Source organism: Garra rufa, chromosome 3 (assembly GCF_049309525.1).
Source record: "Garra rufa chromosome 3, GarRuf1.0, whole genome shotgun sequence".
Lineage (NCBI taxonomy): Eukaryota > Metazoa > Chordata > Actinopteri > Cypriniformes > Cyprinidae > Garra > Garra rufa.
Window position 1 is genome coordinate 57,361,950 of NC_133363.1, and position 19,518 is coordinate 57,381,467.

The following is a 19,518-nucleotide window of genomic DNA, read 5'->3' on the forward strand; positions in this document are numbered from 1 at the left end:
GATTTAGAAGTCGAAGGAGAAAATAAGATGGGAGTTTTTTGACATACCCTAACTGTCTTGAACCGGAATACACAGACTTTGCACAGAGCTAGACAAAATGAGCATTTGAGGTTAAAAAGTATATAAATTGCCATTTTCTTTTAGAAAACAACCAATAGTTTCACAAGATAAGACCCTTCTTCCTTAGCTGGGATCGCTTAGAGCCCTTTGAAGCTGTGTTTAAACTGCCTTTTAGAAGTTTAAACTCGGGGGCACCATAGAAGCCCATTATATGGAGGGAAATCCTGAAACGTTTTCCTCAAAAAAAACTTAATTTCTTTATGACTGAAGAAAGAAAGACAGGAACATCTTGGATGTCAAGGAGGTGAGTAAATGATCTAAACATTTTTGTTCTGGAATTGAACTTCTCCTTTAAACTGTGTCAAAATTTGATTAATTTTACTGGCTTTTTATCAATTTTTACAAAATGTTTTGATATGTCACAGTTAACTTTATTTTGCTATCCTCACTTACATAAATTAACTACAGTGTTCTGCACCCACCAGTGTCTGAATAATTTTAGGTTTGACTGTACATCATTGATCACTCATTGGTATGGTCTGATTGCTCAGTCAACTTGTTTCAAACACTGATTGGCTCTCGTGACTCACCGGACACTACTGTTTCTGCGGTGATGTGTGGCAGGCGTGGGCTGCAGTGAACTGGTTGCATCGAGGAAAACCGTTTCTGGATTCAGGTCCACTTCTGTAGGACTAACCATTATCTTAGCAGCGGACAATAAAGCTGTTTTGCCTTTATTATAGTTTTCCAACACCTGCAGGACAGAGAAGAAAACAGAAAACAAGACAGATGATAAAAACTACTAATGAGAATGAAAATATACATGAATATATGAATGAATTGAAAGAAATAAGCAGGTCTCACAGCCTACTTGAAATTGTGAAAAATGTTATTTATATATTATATCAAGACGAAACGCACCTCAATACATTTTTAGAAAGAGAAGCACAATTTCAAGAAACATTTTTTTATCACATATTCATTTTTTTTGCAGATTGAAGCATTTTCTTTGAACAAAATCAACAAAATAAATAACTAAATAACATACTAGGAATATTTAATGCTTTAGATTTTAAATCTAAAAACCTTTTATCTTGCAAGCCAAGTGTAACTGAGCCACCTTGCATAAGAATATTTCATAATTTCAGACGCAATTACACAATGACATAAAATGACCTGTATTATGTGCATGATGACAGAAATCCTGCAGGACAATCAACAAGGATAAAGTTGAGTCAAACAACAAAGGTAAAATTACACAGTCATGAGATGATAATGCGGTTTTCTTTATTAATGCATGTAAACATATGAGTATGGAGTTAGAGACAATAACCAATGATATCAGTAAATGGATGCAATGAAATGCAAAAGGAAGAAATTGTGTAAAACAATTATGTACATACATCATGCAAAATAATAATAATACAAACTACATACTACAAACAACAATGAAATAATTGCACAAAACAGTTAAAATAACTGAAACTATGACCTTCAGTCTGTTTGAGCATAGAAGTACAGATGGTTAGAGACAAAAATATCTATAAGTAAATAAAATAATTTTAAATGAACAGTAAACTGCATGTTAGGTAAACTGGTTAGTGAGTAAACATTATTTGTCCTTTTAGCACATTTTCTGCAGAATTTCACAGATTTTTCCCCAATAATAGTGCAAAAAATGTCCAAATTCCTCTATATAACACAAAAAAAGATATTTATCTTGTTGAAGAATATTAGGGCGAGTAAATGCTGACACAATGTCCACTGTTTCTTTAAATGCACCCTCCGAGGCAGAACTACCACCACCAACAAGCAGGGTAAACCAACGCTGATGCCCACCGCAAGAAGCACCACCTCTAAGAGTAAAACACCAAGAATAAAAGACCAGGTGACAAACGTAAGGCACACATAAACGAAGAGAAGTTGCGATGAAAATCCTGTTGCAAACTGCTAAAGCATAAACCAGACACCAAAACAGGAAGTTAAGAAGAGCTGATAGAGAGACCAGGAACCTGCAGAAAGGAAGAGAATGACACCACAGATGCCCAAAGCTCGAGCTGATGGATGTTTCTGGCAAAGATGAATAGAGATTATTAGCTGCAAAAGGAAGAAAGCACATGCATTTGGTTGTATAACATTGTGTAACATACACTGACATTTAAAAGTTTGAGGTCGGTAAGATTTTTTTATGTATTTGAAATAAGTCTTATGTTCTCCAAGGATGCATTTATTTCAGATCCACAGCTGTTTTTTCTTTCTTTTAGTGATAGTTGTTTATGAGTCCCTTGTTTGTCCTGAACAGTTAAACTGCCTCCTGTTCTTCAAAAAATCCTTAAGGTCCCAATTTTTGGTTTACAGCATTTTTGAGTATTTGAACCCTTTCAAACAATGTGTGAAAAGTCGGATCTCAAATCATACAGTCAGAGGACAACTGAGGGACTAAGACAAAATAAGTTAAATTTACTCTGAGCTTCAAATTCAAAAAGTTTACACCCCTGGCTCTTAATGCATGGTGTTTCCGTCTGAAGCATCAGTGAGCATTTGAACCTTAGTTGTCCTTAGTGTCAAAAGGTGGATCTTAAAATCAAATAAACAAAAATGCTGAAAAACCAAGGAATTTCTGCATCCTGAAGGATTTTTATGAAGAACAGCAGGCAGTTTAACCGTTTAGGACAAACAAAAGACTCAAAAAAAAAAAAAAAACAACAGTTAAAAAAATCAAGTGTATGTAAACTTTTGAACGGGGTCATTTTTATAAATTCAACTATTATTTTCTCTTGTGGACTAAGTGTAAATCTATTATGTGAAATGTCTTATTCAGGTCAGTACTAAATAAAAAAAATAATGTTGGTAAAATAATTAACATTTTCAAAATTATTTACTGCCTAATATGCTTCTTAATATAATGCAGAAACAATACTGTCACTTTTGATCAATTTAATGCATCCTTGTAGAATAAAATGACTAAAGGGATAGTTCATTACCTTTCTGGTTCTTAAATGTGTGTTGAAAGCTCTCGGATTGCATCAAAAATTTCTTAATTTGTCTTACAGAGATGAACAAAGGTCTTACAGGTTTGGAACGTCATGAGGGTAATTAATGACAGAATTTTCATTTTTAAGTCAATTATCCCTTTAATTTCTTTAAAATATATATATATATATATATATATATATATATATATTACTGACCCCAGACTTTTGATCAGTAGTGTATATCAGAGGCTTGAGATATAACATGTGGCACTAAAAGTGTTCTCTTCAGATCGGGCAGTTGAAGACCTCAATCTAGCCTGAGGAGAAGTTAAAGGTGAGTTATCAAAGTCTGATGGTTTTGCAGAATGGTTCTCTTTTGAGAGTTCAGCTGATGTGACTTTAGTCATTATGCCGTTTGAGGGGCTCTCCGAAACGTCTGGATTTATGCTGGTTTTTAACAGAAACTCTGGGGAAGAAGAAGAATCTGATGTGTTTGGAAATGGAGTGATACTTTGGGAAGCAGGAATGGATGCATCTGTCATTTTGGAAGATAAAGAATCATTAAAGGGGATGGTTGAGTCTTGAACAGATGAGGGCATTTCTAATGTTGGCAAGTCCAACTTTGTAGATGTCATTGTAATGTTCAACTGGTCAATGTTTTGGGGAGCACATGCAACTGTTGGGGATTCAGGCTGAAATGGACATGTTGATGGTTCTTGAAGGGCACAGAAATTGTCTCCTGGCTTTATATCTAAACTAATGGAAGATGTATCTATAGTAACAGACATTACAGCTGATAGGTTTGAGTTAAGAGTTTCTGTGTTAGTGTTCTGAGTGTTCGACTTGGAAATTCCTGGAAGACTGACAGCATTATTGAGCGATAAACCGTTCCTGTGAGTGTCTGAAACTCGTGGTTGGACAGAAACAGTTTGACTGGGAGTTTGAGAAGCTGCGCATGTTCCTGGAACTAATAAACATTCATCTGAACAGAGAGGCGTTAGAGAGGGATCTGGGATGCTAGCTCTCGGGCTTCCAACCTGTGCAGCAATCAGTTCTGAAATTAAATATGGGTTTTCCAGCACCTGTGAACACAAACCAACACATTACCATACAACAGACATATGAACAAAGAACACAATTTCAGAAGAAAACAGCCCAGTTTAAGAGCAACTAGATTTGCAGGAGAAGAAGTTACGCACCAATGGTATAATACTTTGGGTTAGGGCTCTGAACAAACCCCTAACCTTAGGTATGAGCAATAGTAACAGCAATAAGAAGAAGAAACAGCCATGCCAGAAATGCTTTTATGCTCGTGGAAGTCCGATGACGGCAGTTTCAGAGGGACAAAAACAAAGACAAACCCTTATATCCAGGAAAAAGAGACAAAGGACAAACTGTGGCTAAGATGTTGACACAGACCTGCAAAACATATACCTGGAGTCCATAGCAGCCCAAAAGCCTTATAAGCAATTGATTATTGATTCCCAATCCCCAAAGCCATTCCAATAACCAAGGCAGATCTAGGCACACTAGAATCCATTGGGCTGGACAATTTAGACTAATACTTTTATTGGCCAAGAATGCATTAAATTGATCACACACTGAGTGAAAAATGTATATATGTTTATTTTATTTTATTTATATTTTAACATTTTTAACCACACAGAGACTTGTTTTTTTGAGTGAAGATGCAAATAAATCATTGTTTTGATTTTAGAATCAACTGAATGAAATGGACAGTCTGAAATAATTTACAGAAATTAATCAAACTTGCCAACTCAAATTTTGTTACTAAAGTTTAATCAGAGGCATTATTAAAATATCTTTGTCTTAACGCTCTAATAATCATATAAAAGTCAAGAGCTAAGCAAGGATCGCAAAACTAGTCTAATGAGACAGTAACATTTTACAATAAGGTTCTTTAGTTAACTAGTTAACTACATTAGTTTACATGAACTAAGAATGAACAATGCTTCTACAGCATTTATTAATCTTAATGTTAATTTCAGCATTTACTAACGCATTATTAAAATCACAAGTGTGTTTGTTAACATTAGTTAATGCAATGTAAACTAACTAACATGAACAATAATAACAACGATTATATATTTTTTAGCTAACATTAACAAAGATTTAATAAATAGAGTAATAAATGTAATTGTTTGTTCATTTTAATAACTAATCTTAAGAAATGACACTTTATTGTAAAGTATTACGAGTCAGACTTTTAATCACAAATATTTTTACAATACAATCATTGCATTTATTTCGTAAATATTTGATATATTCTCCAGCCCTAGTGGAAAGTTTACCATTTTACTTAATATTATTATTGCATTTATATTGGATTGAATTCAGTGTTACTCAGATTTGCCCAGAATGGCATTTCATCAGCTACCCAATCACTGACTTTGCATTTGGCAAGAGTTAGACAGAAAAGCATGCACACAAACAAACACACACGCACAAACAAACACACACCTTGTTGAGGCCATCCATCACCACATGGGGCATGTGTTCATTCAGCATGGCTGGAGAAATGATGACCTCATCAAAGGCCTTGTTATCCCCCCACAGAGCGGAGTAAGTGGGCTCTTCCTGACCACAACTACAGAGAGAGAGAGAGAGAGACAGACAGTAAATGAAATCTCAGACTTAGAGTAAAACTATGAAGACTCAGATTAATGAGTCTACACAGAACTTTGACTCAGATAAATGCAGGATGTGACACATTCAAAATGCATTACTGGAAAGAAATAGTATTCATTACTGGAAATAGTCAAGTCAATAAAAAGGTCTCACTCCTTATAACAGCACTGAATGAAATAACAAAAGCCATTTCCAAACCTATGGAAGTCCACAGAGGCCATTATTGAAATCATGATTTGAAACAATTATATATTTTTTATTTCTTAAGATAAATTTCATATTCATATTATGGTATTGTGAGATTTTGATATCATTACATCCCTAGCTATTACACATCTCTGAATGAGTCCAGAATCTCCTGAAACAAGCAATCACATATATAAGCAGATGCATATGGAAAATAATGCGATCATCAACAATAAACAACATATAAATGAAAACTGTCTAAGGTTTCCCAGTGAAATGTCCATCTAGGAAGTGTTAAAAGACTGTGAAGCTTTGGGGGTGCTGATGGAATCGATTTACTCCATCTTTACTTTGATCATAATACTGAATATGATCCAGATGAAGTATTTGATAAAAACATGTTTTTTTGAGCTTTTTGCTCAAAATGTTGCTTTTTTATGAAACTTGTCTATATTCAAGTGTTGATTAATAAAAGAATGCTTGGTGCTAGAATCAAATGGATTTTGTTTAAAAGTAAAAGCTATGTTGTTTATTCTGATGTATTGCATGTTCAGATATCCATACTACAAAATGTTAATATTTTAATGAAAATTGTCAAAAATGCTGGTGGTCGCTGGAAACTTTTTTCAAAACTGCTTCCGGGGAAAGAGTGAAGCAATCATTACATTAGCAACATTTGCATATTTATAGACCTAATTTTTTAACAGACCCCCAACTGCCATCAAAAAAAGTAAAAGATGTATGACAAATAAAGAAATTAGTTGTTCTAAATTAGAGGAGGTTTCATTTTTAAAAAACTTACAGTGAAGAAATAAATGGGCTGGGCTGATTCCTCACCGTTCTCATGATCACTGAAACCCCACATGTTGAGATCGTGCATGAAGCCCCAGACCGAAGGAGATTGACAGTTATTTTGTCTTAACCAATCCCCTACTGATTTTGTACGTTTGTCCACTGACAAAAAAATGATCAGTGTGTCAGTTTATTTGAATAGTGTGAGACAGAATAACAACAACAAAAATTTCTGAAAAACATTTCAAAAAAGTTCTAAATTAATTTGCATTTTAATGAGTGAAATAAGTATTTGACCCCTTTGCAAAACCTTTGTTAGCAAGCACAGAGGTCAGACATTTATGGTAGTTGGCCACCAGGTTTACACATATCTCAGGAGGGATTTTGTCCCACTCCTCTTTGCAGATCCTTTCCAAGCCATTAAGATTTCGAGGCTGACGTCTGGCAACTCAAAACTTCAGCTCTCTCCACAGATTTTCTATGGGATTAAGATCTGGAGACCGGCTAGGCCACTCCAGGACCTTAATGTGCTTCTTCTTGAGCCACTGCTTTGTTGTCTAGGCCGTGTGTTTTGAGTCAAACCTATCCATGACCCATTTTTAATGCCCTGGATGCCTTCATTGCCCTGGCCCTGATGGTACATGGCCCATCCATCGTCCCTTTGATGTGCAGTTGTCCTGTCCCCTTAGCAGAAAAACACTTCAAAGCATAAGCGCTCCATGTTTGATGGTGGGGATGGTGTTCTTGGGGTCATAGGCAGCATTCCTTCTCCTCCAAACACGGTGCGTTGAGTTGATGCCAAAGAGCTCGATTTAGGGTCTCATCTGATCACAACACTTTCACCCAGTTCTCCTCTGAATCATTCAGATGTTCATTGGCAAACTTCAGACGGGCATGTACATGTGCTTTCTTGAGCAGGCGGACCTTGCAGGCACTGCAGGATTTCAGTCCTTCACAGCGTAGTGTGTTACAAACTGTACTAATTGTTTTCTTGGTGACTATGGTCCCAGCTGCCTTGGGATCATTGATAAGATCATTCTGTGTAGTTCTGGGCTGATTCCTCACCGTTCTCATGATCACTGAAACCCCACATGTTGAGATCTTGCATGAAGCACCAGACCGAAGGAGATTGACAGTTATTTTGTCTTTCTTCCATTTGCGAATAATCCCACCAACTGTTGTCACCTTCTCACCAAGCTGCTTGGCGATGGTCTTGTAGCCCATTCCAGCCTTGTGTAGGTCTACAATCTTGTCCCTGACATCCTTGGACAGCTCTTTGGTCTTGGCCATGGTGGAGAGTTTGGAATCTGATTGATTGATTGCTTCTGTGGACAGGTGTCTTTTATACAGGTAACAAGCTGAGATTAGGAGCACTCCCTTTAAGAGTTACCTGTGTAAAAGACACCTGGGAGCCAGAAATCTTGCTTATTGATAGGGGATCAAATACGTATTTCACTCATTAAAATGCAAATCAATTTATAACTTTGAAATGCGTTTTGTTGTTATTCTGTCTATCAATGTTCAAATAAACCTACCATTAAAATTAGACTGATCATTTCTTTGTCAGTGGACAAATATACAAAATCAGCAAGGGATCAAATAATTTTTTTCTCACTGCATATGTAAAGAACAAAACCTTTTTTGTAAATGCTCCAAGAGAAAAGGATTTTACAAATATTGATCTTACAAGTACTTACACTACTGTTCAAAAGTTGAAGTTAAGTAAGTTTTTCTTTTAAATAAATAAATAAATACTTCAGCAAGGATGCATTAAATGAATCAATAATGAAAGACTTGTACTCAGTACATATAAAGACAATTTTTGATTTTCTATACAAAGAAAAAAAAGCTTCAAAAGAGCAGCAAATCAGCATATTATAATGATTTCTGCAGGATAATGTGTATCTGAAGACTGGAGTAATGATGCTGAAAATTCAGCTTTGCATCACAGAAATAAATTAGATTTTAAAATATAGTCAAACAGAAAACAGCGTTCTGTGTTTTTCATTAAAAAAAAATATACAGCCTTGGTGCGCATAAAATACTTATTTCAAAAACTTCCTGAAACAAAACTTTTGAACAACAGTGTACATTTACATCATTTCCTACTGCTGAACTAACAAAGAAGGTTATCTAAAAAAAAGCAGAATCTCTAAAACTGGCATTTCACTGTGCCAGACATTTTAATATGGTACCTGCCACTGGAATGTACCCTGTATCTGAAGTGCACACAGCCATTTCCTTGTTCCATTAGTCCATTCAATTTACTTCCTCTCTACTCACCACATCTCAGGCGGGTGGTTGTGCACCACATGAATGACCCGTCCCGGTGGATACAGCGGTGTGGAGGCTGACAGGGCGATGCTCAGGTCACTGGGGTGAAGCCACAGACGAGAGTTAGAGGGGGTCACGCCCTGAGATACAGGGGCTTCGTCATCCATTGGCAGCTCTGATTTAGGGATGCACTTTGTTCCCCCAGCAATGATCCGCCACTGATGGAAACAGATAGAGAGGAACATACAGGATCTGTTCCAAAACCTAGTGAGCTGCCTACGCAGGCAGCATTTCAAGAATCAGTTCCTGCTGAGAGCAGCTAACCACCAAAGCAGGCAGCGTGATTATGCACATTAATAAGCAGAAATGCATCACACAGAGGCCAATTTTTTCACAAACTTCCTTAAAACTAAGCAGAGGCTGGCAGAAAATATAAGTGAGATATCAGACGCTGTCCATGATGCAAGCAGCATTAATCTGGCAATGGAGGTGTGTACGCTTTCATTTCTTGCATCATCTCAGCTGCACGTCAACGCAGTGTTGGATTTGATAGAAAGTCATTTATATGAGATAAATTGAGTTGGTGGCTACTTTTCCAGACAGCTGGTCTATTATAAGTTATGTAAGCCCTAACATAGAGTACACTTCTGTTCAAAGTTTGAGGTCAGATTCTTTTTGAAAGAAATTAAAGTAATAGTTCACCCAAAAATGAAAATGAAAATGTTCTCACCCTCAGGGCATAAAATATGTGGATGAGTTTCTAAATTCAACATTACATCACTTGCTCACCAATAAATCCTCTGCAGTGAATGGGTGCCGTCAGAATGAGAGTCCAAACAGCTGATAAAAACATCACTATAATCCACAAGTAATCCACACCACTCTAGTCCATCAGTTAACATCTTGTGAAGTAAAAAGCTGCATATTCGTAAGAAATAAATGTATCCATAAGGCATTTTAACTTCAAACAGTTGCTTCTGGCCAAAATACGCATCCATAATCTATAATAACGCTTACTCTAGTAAAAATCCCCTATTGTCTTCTACAACATATTTGTTTAAAAGTGTTTTGGATTGTTTTTGCTTGTAAACAGTGCTTGACCTGTGCATATTTCTCTCCTGATTCGGATCACACTACTTTTTAACTGGAGAAAGAAATATTTTGAATAGCGGACTCAATTTTAGTGTTTTAAGTTTGAAAAGTATAGATCAAACTGTTTTTCACAGACGTGCAGCTTTTCGCTTCACAAGACATTAAGGAGCAGGTTATATGAGTTTTCGAAAAATATCTTTTTTTTGTAACATAGTTATCCTTCAATGTAAACAGTCTGCAAAGTTATTAATCAAAAAAGTGCATGATAAAGATATCGTCTCTCAAAAGAGAGAGAGTGTGTTTACATCATGTCAAGAAGACGCTGTGTTCTGCACTGTGAAAGCAAGTTTGTTTTGCTTTTATTGCTGAAGGTTGATGGATATGAAGAATCAGTGGTTAAAATACATTTTTCCCTAAATACCACAGAAATACAATTTGAACCTTTTGATGTGTCTTCGTCATTTTACAGAGGACTGCGTGTACAGTTTAGCAGCTAAACTTTAGCTGTGGGCATGATTCACTTGCATAAGTGTTAAACAAAATGCTTTTATGTAATTATTTTAAGAACGGATTGGAGCACTATATTATTGTTTCATGTAAAATTGCTCAGGGTTGCCAGGTTTTCAAATTGCTACTTAAAACTAACCCAATCACGTTTCGAGGGGTGTCCCCCATTAAAAATCGCATTCTGGGGTGTAAAATACACACTTTTTGTCGGGGTTCCCCTGGTAAATTTGCATTCCAGAGGCTAATTATGACGTTAGTGGGGTCGTTTCAACCCGCGACATCAAAAACAACCACAGATTTGGCAACATAGATGGTAGCACTCACTAACTTGCTCAAGTACTTCTCTCTGTGCCAATCACAACAGGATTGGCCAGCTGACCAATCAGAGCAGAGTAGGCTTATGGAAGGGAGGGGTTTACAGACATTACGCTCAAAGCTGCTTTGAACGAACTTTTTCAAAATCATATTTCAAAAACATATGACTTGCTCTTAATTGATGGACTGGAGTGGTGTGGATTATTGTGATGTTTTTTAGCTCTTTGGACTCTCATTGTGACGGCACCCATTCACTGCAAAGGATCCATTGGCGAGAAAGTGACACAATGGTAAATTACTTCAAATCTGTTGGGTGAACTAGTGCTTTAATTTCTTAAAAAACAAACAAAAAAAAAAAAACTTACTTTTGAACATCTTACTGACCCCAAACCTTTTAACAGTAGTGTATTTTTGCACCCAAATGTGAGGCTTGAAGCCACAACCTTAAAAAAAATGAAGAAAAAAAACAAAAACCACAGACTGTAATGTTCCACTGACTGAACTAGAAAAAGAGATATAAAAAAGAAAAATCATTTTGCAGTGCAAAAAATCCTACATTTGTGGTTATAATTAGTAACATAACAATTTATCATTTATTTTATTCGCCCAGAGGAAAAGGATATGGGCGAAGCACAATGTGACACATATAATGAGGGCAATTAATTACTGGCACAATTCAATGATGATAAATGCGAGTGCGCCGCATGCATGAACTAGAATGCTTGATTCTGTAAATATTTGTACATACTTATTGTACAGTCAGCATCATTATGCCAAAATAAACCACATTTGTCATTGTGGCAAAATGAACCACTTCTTGTCAGGGTTGAGATCTTCCTTATTTTGTAACCAAAACATTGTAGTCATTGTAGATCATTTCATACATATTACATTACATACAGTATACTGTCTACGAATTTTGTGAAAGGAAAACATATATCAAGATAAAATAACTTTTTATTTCTCCTTTCCTAGAATTATTCATTTTTATTTTATCTCATTGACTGGAATGGAACTCATACTGTAGTTATACTGAACAGTTTCATGGCACATCAGACTATGTATCAGCAAGTTAAAGCAGCTCACCTTTGGTTTATCACTCTTCTGTAGGACTTCAAGTAGGTGGCGACGAAAGCCCTCAAGCTGAGAGAGGCCAATCCTGAAAGAACACAACAGCAAAAGATTAACATCCGTCTGCTCAGACATATAAATATATGTAGGCACAGCTGAACACTCATTTACCTGGGGACCAGATCTTTTCCCAACACGACTGAGGTGACGAACTCTTTCGAGTACTCCATTGCATCCTCACTATGAAATAAACAGACAGTTTGTGTTCAAACATGTTCTTTGATGTCAACATAAAAACAGTGCTCACAATCTGTTCTACTGCCACATTTCAGAGTGATATTCAACAGATGATTTAATGCTGACTTTATATTTGGATGTACAAAATTAAATTTATAAAACTGCAAAGATGTTTTCAAGTGTAGCAGGTAAGCTTTTTCTCATTACCTGCTGGATGAGTTTTGAGAGATTCAACTCAACATCTTTCGAAAAGATTAGTTCAACCAGTGGATTTGTGCATCCATGCATGTTTTTTGGGCTAATATTTTTTTCCACAACCAATTGCATTAAGCCGGGCATACACTGTACGATTTTTGACCCTTTTTGCCACGATTTTTCACTCGTGCGAGAATTTCTTGGATCGGGCCGATTTTCAGCTGACTCGTGCGTCTCACATCGTGTAGTATACACAGGGTAACGAGAAGCGATTACCCTCTCACGATCGACAATCGTATGGTCGGATGAAAATCAAACTGGTTTGAAATTCTGGTCGGCCCTACAGAGAAGGAGATCTGTAGCTTGGGACAAATCTCTTGAGGGTTTTTTAATTGAGAAAAACGTCACAGAATGCAACTCTGAAGCTTCCACAATAGCTTGCATGAACCTAGAAGTTACACTACAAATGAAAAGTCTGTTGTTTTAATGCTCCTGAAAGAAGTCTCTTTTGCTCTCCAAAGTTGCATTTTTAAGTTGGCTTGAGAAATGATAAATTGTTATGCTACTAATTATAACCACAGATGTAGGATTTTGGCACTGCAAAATTATTTTTCTTTTTTATATCTCTTTTCTAGTTCAGTCAGTGGAACATTACACTCTGTTTTTTTAAGGTTGTGGCTTCAAGCCTCACATTTGAGTGCAAAAATACACAACTGTTTAAAGGTTTGGGGTCAGTAAGATGTTCAAAAGTAAGAATTTGGAATTTGGACTGCAATAGCATTACCCATTTAAACCGCTCACTGTAAGCAATTTATGCTGTACTTTTAAGTGTTTATTTTGATGGAAATGGCAGTAGAGCTTTTATTTTGACGGAAAACTCAAGCTTCCGTGAAATTGCATCTCACTACAAATCTAGTCGAATGCTATAATCATCACGAAAATAAAGCAGAACCGGTGACCATTGTGTTCCTAAATGCATGCCAAACTCACACCACATTCAATAAATGAGTTTATTGCATTTACTGTAAACTGAAGCGGCGAAAAACACAGGATCACAAGCTGATCGCTTGAACGAAGTGCATGCTTCACTTTGAAAAATCGGTTTTAGTTTGTTTGACAGATACTCTGGCAAAGCACAATGGCCCAAGACACAACTTCAAAGACCTTCTATGTTAGAATAAGATGTTTAAATATATTTAAAAAACTACACTTTTTGCCTGGAAGTCATGTGACAACGATGATATAGAGAGTTTTTTTTTCGTTACATGCCCAATTTAAATATGTGTTAAATGTAATTTATTTCTTTGATGCAAAGTAGTGATGCGCGGATGCCGGTAATATCCGCGGGCGCTGCGGATAATCAGTGGGTCGGGTGGGTCGGGTAATAAAAAAATGCATTCTGATTATTTGCGGGTGGATGAGATAAATCAATAATGATGCCAATATTAACTACATTTTTTATATGAACCTGTTGTAAATACTTTTTTCATCAGGCATACGATTTCATTTGTGTGTGTGCGTGTGTTCCACCACAGAGAGGCATGAAATCACTTTCCAGAACATTCTCGTTCACTGTTCCTGCCTGGTGGAACGATCTTCCTACACTTATCCGGAATGCTGTCTCCTTAACAGTTTTCAAACGACTACTAAAAACCCATCTCTTTCAAATCTATCCGACCCAAAAAAAAAAATAATAATAAATAAATTACTTTCTTGATCTTGTCTTTCTAGCATGTACTCATCTAACAATGCCTGATATGTGGTATTTTCGAGCACTTCCTGCTTCGATCTGACTCTTAGGATGAATCGCTTGTTGTTCTCCCCAATTGTAAGTCGCTTTGGATAAAAGCGTCTGCCAAATAAATAAATGTAAATGTAAATGTAATGTGTTCGCCTGTTCGAGAAGTTGCGGTGACAGAAACGGTGACATTCCATATAAAGTTTGAAGGGAACTATGCCTGTGTTAATGGTATTGAGTACGGTAATGCAGTGGTGCATCATCCAAAATCTAATTTGGAAAAAGAGCTAATTCAATCGTATATTAATAAATGCAAATATTCCCTAAAACCGGCCAATAAAGACAGTGATGTGGTCAGGACCGTGGCGCCGGCTTCTTTTGAAATATATTTGACGATTGTGCCTAATGCGCCTGCGCCCGCACACATATTATTGATTACTTATTTGAATCCGAACATTATAACGAAATCAATACCTTAACAATGTAAAGAAGCAGATTTTTACGATCAGAATATTCCTAAACTGGTGAACCCCTGTAGCCTAAACTTAAGTCCAAACATCCAGTTTGCGTTCATATGGATCTAATACACAGAAAACCCGGGCAATTTCATCAGAGATTGCGGAGAGTCGCGTCCAGATGTCAGATAACATAACGTTATTCTTTTTAGCGTGGATTTGGCTTAAAATCATGAGTGATTAAACGTATTTGGGTGCACAGCGATGTGCAGATCAGATGAAATCAATCTGCTGTTAAAATGAACTATCCATTCCTCATATCATCATGCAAAACTAAGAATAAAAAAAAAAGTATTATATGACGATCGGGTGCGGTTAGCTAAATCAAAGAAAAATATAGTTGCGGGTGGGTAGCGGGCGGATAATTTATTTGAAGCTGCGGCTTCGGGTGACGTTTGAGCCCATCCACGCATCTCTAATGCAAAGCTTATTTTCAGCATAATTACACCAGTCTTCAGTGTTACATTCTTTCTTTTTTTTGGAGCTCTAAATCAAATTCACACTTGTCACTAATACCAAACACCTCCGGTTCTCACAAGTCATGTGACTGGCCACAATGCTGCAAACAAATTTGATTTGAGATATGACAGATGAGAAGAAGTAAAAAATGCTGAAATGCTTTGTTCCTCATTTAAATATATTAATAACTATGGCTCATAAATCATAACTACAGCTTTAGAAGGCTAGCTTCATGATGCTTTTTGGAGCTTATAAATCACTTTCCGTGAGTGAAAACAGAAATTCTAAATATATGATTCACGACATCCAATGTTCATTTTTGCATGAACTAATTCTTTAACACATCAGTTTAATCTCTTATCTAATGTCATCATGCCTCAATAACCGCTAAACACAGTCTCTCTCTCTCTCTCTCTCTCTCAGAGGAGATTGTTTTCAGCTTTCTCTATAAATGTAGTGTAAAAACGGATCCCACAGCAACAATAGAGAGGTCACACTGACCTGAGCAGGCCGCCGGGAGGGGAGTAGGAATAGCATTGCAGTGAAGGATACTGCGGCCGGAGGAGGAAGGACAGGATGGCGGCTGTACCCGCACCCAGGGAGTGACCCACAATCACCAGCCCATAGTGCATCGTCCCTTTACCCTGAGACACAAAATGCAAACGTTGATCTGGATCTTTTAGTGTCACATGATATCATGCACAATGCAAATCCTGCAAACAACATGCAAATGCTGTCTGAAGAAACTGAGCTGAATTTACTAGTACTTCAAGTTTTGTCTCGTTATCATGCTCATGGCATCTGTTTTTAAAATAAACAAATAAACTGCACAAATAAAAATACAGAAAAAAAACACAATCTCAAAACAAATTCTTTTACTTAAGCAGGCAAACATTCAACTTTAAAACAGGGTAACTGCAAGGTTAAAATACTCCTTTCAATATATACACATATTATATTTTGAAGTTGGTTTATGTACTAATATGTGACCCTTGGCCACAAAACCAGTCATAAGGGTCAAATTTTTTAAACTGAGATTTATACATTGGCCGAGATACAACTACTTGAAAATCTGGATGTGCAAAAAATTCTAAATACTGAGAAAATCGCCTTTAAAGTTGTTCAAATTAAGTTCTTAGCAATGCATATTACTAATCAAAAATTAAGTTTTGATATATTTATGGTAGGAAATTCACAAAATATCTTAATGGAACATGATCTTTACGTAATATAATAATGTTATTTGGCATTAAAGAAAAATCTATAATTTTGACCCACACAATGTATTTTTGGCTTTTGCTACAAATATACCTGTGCTACTTAAACCTGGTTTTGTGGTCCAGGATCACGTATAGCAAAACATACAAATTAGAGGTGGGTTAATATTCGTTTTTGCTCGTACAATAATAATTGGCTTTAAAGAGAGGCAATTCACAGATTATTGTGCCAAACCTAGTAAAATCTATATACTGAATGTTAGAAATAACGGTATTAATCTTTTTTCCTGACTGACAGCCCAGAGAGAAGCCACAATAGTTTATGTTGAATTAAAAATCATATACAGTTTGTGTAACGAAGTAAAAACCAATCATATCCTCAATAAAATACTTTATGCATAATATGGGACTTTTATTTATAAACAAGCCCAAAATGCACTCATATTTTAAAAATATACAGTTGAGGTCGAAAGTTTATAGAATCTGCAAAATGTTCATTATTTTACAGAAATAAGAGGGATCATACATAATGCATGTTATTGTTTATTTAGTACTGACCTAAATAAGATATTTCACCTAAAAGATGTTTACATATAGTCCACAAGGGAAAATAAAGCTAAATGCTTTTTGTTTAGTGATAGTTGTTTGAGTCCCCTGTTTATTCTGAACAGTTAAACTGCCTGCTGTTCTTCAGCAAAATCTCCCAGGTCCTACAAATTCTTTGGTTTTCTAGCATTTCAGTTTATTTGAACCCTTTCCCACGATGACTATATGATTTTGAGATCCATCTTTTCACACTGAGGACAACTGAGGGATTCATATGCAACTATTACAGAAGGTTCAAACGCTAACTGATGCTCCAGAAGGAAAAACGATGCATTAAGAGCCGGGAGTGAAAACTTTTGAACAGAATGGAAATGTGTACATTTTTCTTATTTTGCCTAAATATCAGATTTGTTCATTCAATACTGCCCTGCAGAGGCTATAGAAGATAATTACATGTTTCCCAGAAGACAAAATATGTTCAATTTACCCTGATCTTCAAATTTAAAAAGTTTTCACCCCCTGGCTCCTAGTGCATTGTGTTTCCTTCTGGAGCATCAGTGAGCGTTTGAAACTTCTGTAATAGTTGCATATGAGTCCCTCAGTTGTCCTCAGTGTGAAAAGATGGATCTCAAAATAATACAGTCATTGTTGGTAAGGGATCAAATGCACAAAAATGCTGAAAAAAAAACCCCAAAGAATTTGTGGGACCTGAAGAACAGCGGGCAGTTTAACTGTTCAGGACAAACAAGGGACTCATGAACAACTATCACTAAACAAAAAAATACGGCTGTGTCATTTTTATAAATTCATCTATTGTTTTCTCTTGTGGACTATATGTAAACATCTTTTATGTTTACGAAATATTTTATTGAAGTCAGTACTAAATAAACAATAACATGCATTTTGTCCGATCCCTCTGATTTTGGTAAAATAATTAACATTTTGAAGATTCTAAAAGGGGGATGTAAACTTTCGACCTCAACCGTACAAGCATTTCTACTCAAAGATGCTCATTCAAAATGACGAGTGAGATCAAATATCCATTCTTACAACCATTTACAACATATAAAAACCTTAACATAAACATTCAGTGTTCACCGATTACAAATGATTGAAACTAATGAAATCCTGTAGAAAGCGCAACAGTGCTGCACTTTTACTTTAAATGCACAGTGCATTCAAATACAGCGCAATTGAGTACATTTTTTTTATATCATAGTCTTCTGAAGCTGTATAAAACAATAATCACATAAAGCGTAGAATCAACTATATGCGTGTTTAAAGCATGACAAAGCTTTACACTTACCAAATCTCTCCCAAAGGCTTGAGAGAGAATCATTTCTTGCTCTAGTTTCTTCTTTATGTATTCCGCTGAATAAACCATTCCCTAAAAAGCATTCAGGAGAATGAGTTTGCAAAGTTATTGTGTTCAATATGTATTATGTTTGTGAGAATTTGCATTTAAATGCATGTTTGTGCAGCACCTTGTGTCCGAGCCATGTGCCGTGCTGCTCCTCTACAGGCAAACGCTCAGAATCGCCAGTAAGATCTGTTAATGCATCCTGAGAACGACAGAGAGAGATAGAAAAAGGGTATGAATTTATTAAATGACAAACCAGAGACTCGCATAAAGGATAAAGTATAGCAAACCAGCCATTATCGCAAAAAAAAAAAAACTAAAACTACTAGGTTTATTTTGCTATATTGACCTTCTTGCTGTACATTAGCCCACATATTACATGGCTACTTCTCAAATAAATAAATAAATGGACATGAAATATTGATTTGAGTCTTTAGGTTGTTTTATTATGTGAAATGGAAGAGACCACAGAGTGATACTGGAAACATGAAACTACCATAGCTTTGCAGGAAACTGATAGCCTGGAACTGCAGTCGGATGTATAGTTCAGTATCATTACATGACTGACTCCGGACGACTACATTAATATTTTTGTGTTAAAAAGACTTTGTCACTGCTTTAAACATTCTGCTTAGAAACAACTAACAGTTTAAGTGGTACAATGAAGCGTGACTTCATGCACAAACGTGCAAAATGACAAAGAGCTGTTATAATACACATGTGGTTGACTTGCCTTAGGGGACAACGTCCCTCTGATGCTGATCACGACTTTTTTCTTTGCGTGATCCACTGCTACAAAGAAGGGTGTCTCATAAACCTGTAAATCCCATCAGAAATGCAGACAATAGCTTGTCTTGATCACACATTTCATATTTATCGCATTAGACACAGCTTCTCAAATTTAACTATTTTAGTCAGGCGGTGACTCATTGATGTGAACAGACATTCATTACACAAGACATCGCGCCTCAGGATTTTGCAGGATTAAGTCAGGGGAGCTGAAGAATTAATTTAAGATGCCGTACCGCGTCATGGCAGGATGTGTAGACAATTTGGACTTCTTTAAGGTCTCTGTCCAGAAATTGGCGACGGATGGCAAGAACGTTACAGCCGCAGCAGTTATCCTCCTCAACTGTGATGGACTGAGAGAGACGAGAACCTGAAACTGAAGTGTTACAGCTGACGAGAGAGAAGAAAAGACAAAAAGGGGAAAAAAATTAAGTAATTTGATTTCAATCATATGTCCTATGACAAAAATGTCATTTATTATCAATGAGAAGAAAAATATAAAAAAATAAATAAATAAAAAATTTGCTTTCTAACTGATAAT

General features: G+C 36.2%; 1 protein-coding gene across 1 annotated transcript in view; it reads right to left on the reverse strand.

Annotated features, from left to right (window-relative positions):
- Positions 1-19,518, reverse strand: part of dagla (diacylglycerol lipase, alpha) — a 61,102-nt gene that overhangs the window by 4,204 nt on the left and 37,380 nt on the right. Inside the window, exons 7-16 of the mRNA XM_073836713.1 lie at positions 19,214-19,367; positions 18,922-19,005; positions 18,313-18,390; positions 18,135-18,215; positions 15,567-15,709; positions 12,093-12,161; positions 11,937-12,009; positions 8,946-9,154; positions 5,517-5,643; positions 651-814 (exon numbers count right to left, since the gene is read on the reverse strand). Of these exons, the coding sequence (XP_073692814.1) occupies positions 651-814; positions 5,517-5,643; positions 8,946-9,154; positions 11,937-12,009; positions 12,093-12,161; positions 15,567-15,709; positions 18,135-18,215; positions 18,313-18,390; positions 18,922-19,005; positions 19,214-19,367 (1,182 nt within the window). The remainder of the gene's footprint in view (positions 1-650; positions 815-5,516; positions 5,644-8,945; positions 9,155-11,936; positions 12,010-12,092; positions 12,162-15,566; positions 15,710-18,134; positions 18,216-18,312; positions 18,391-18,921; positions 19,006-19,213; positions 19,368-19,518) is intronic.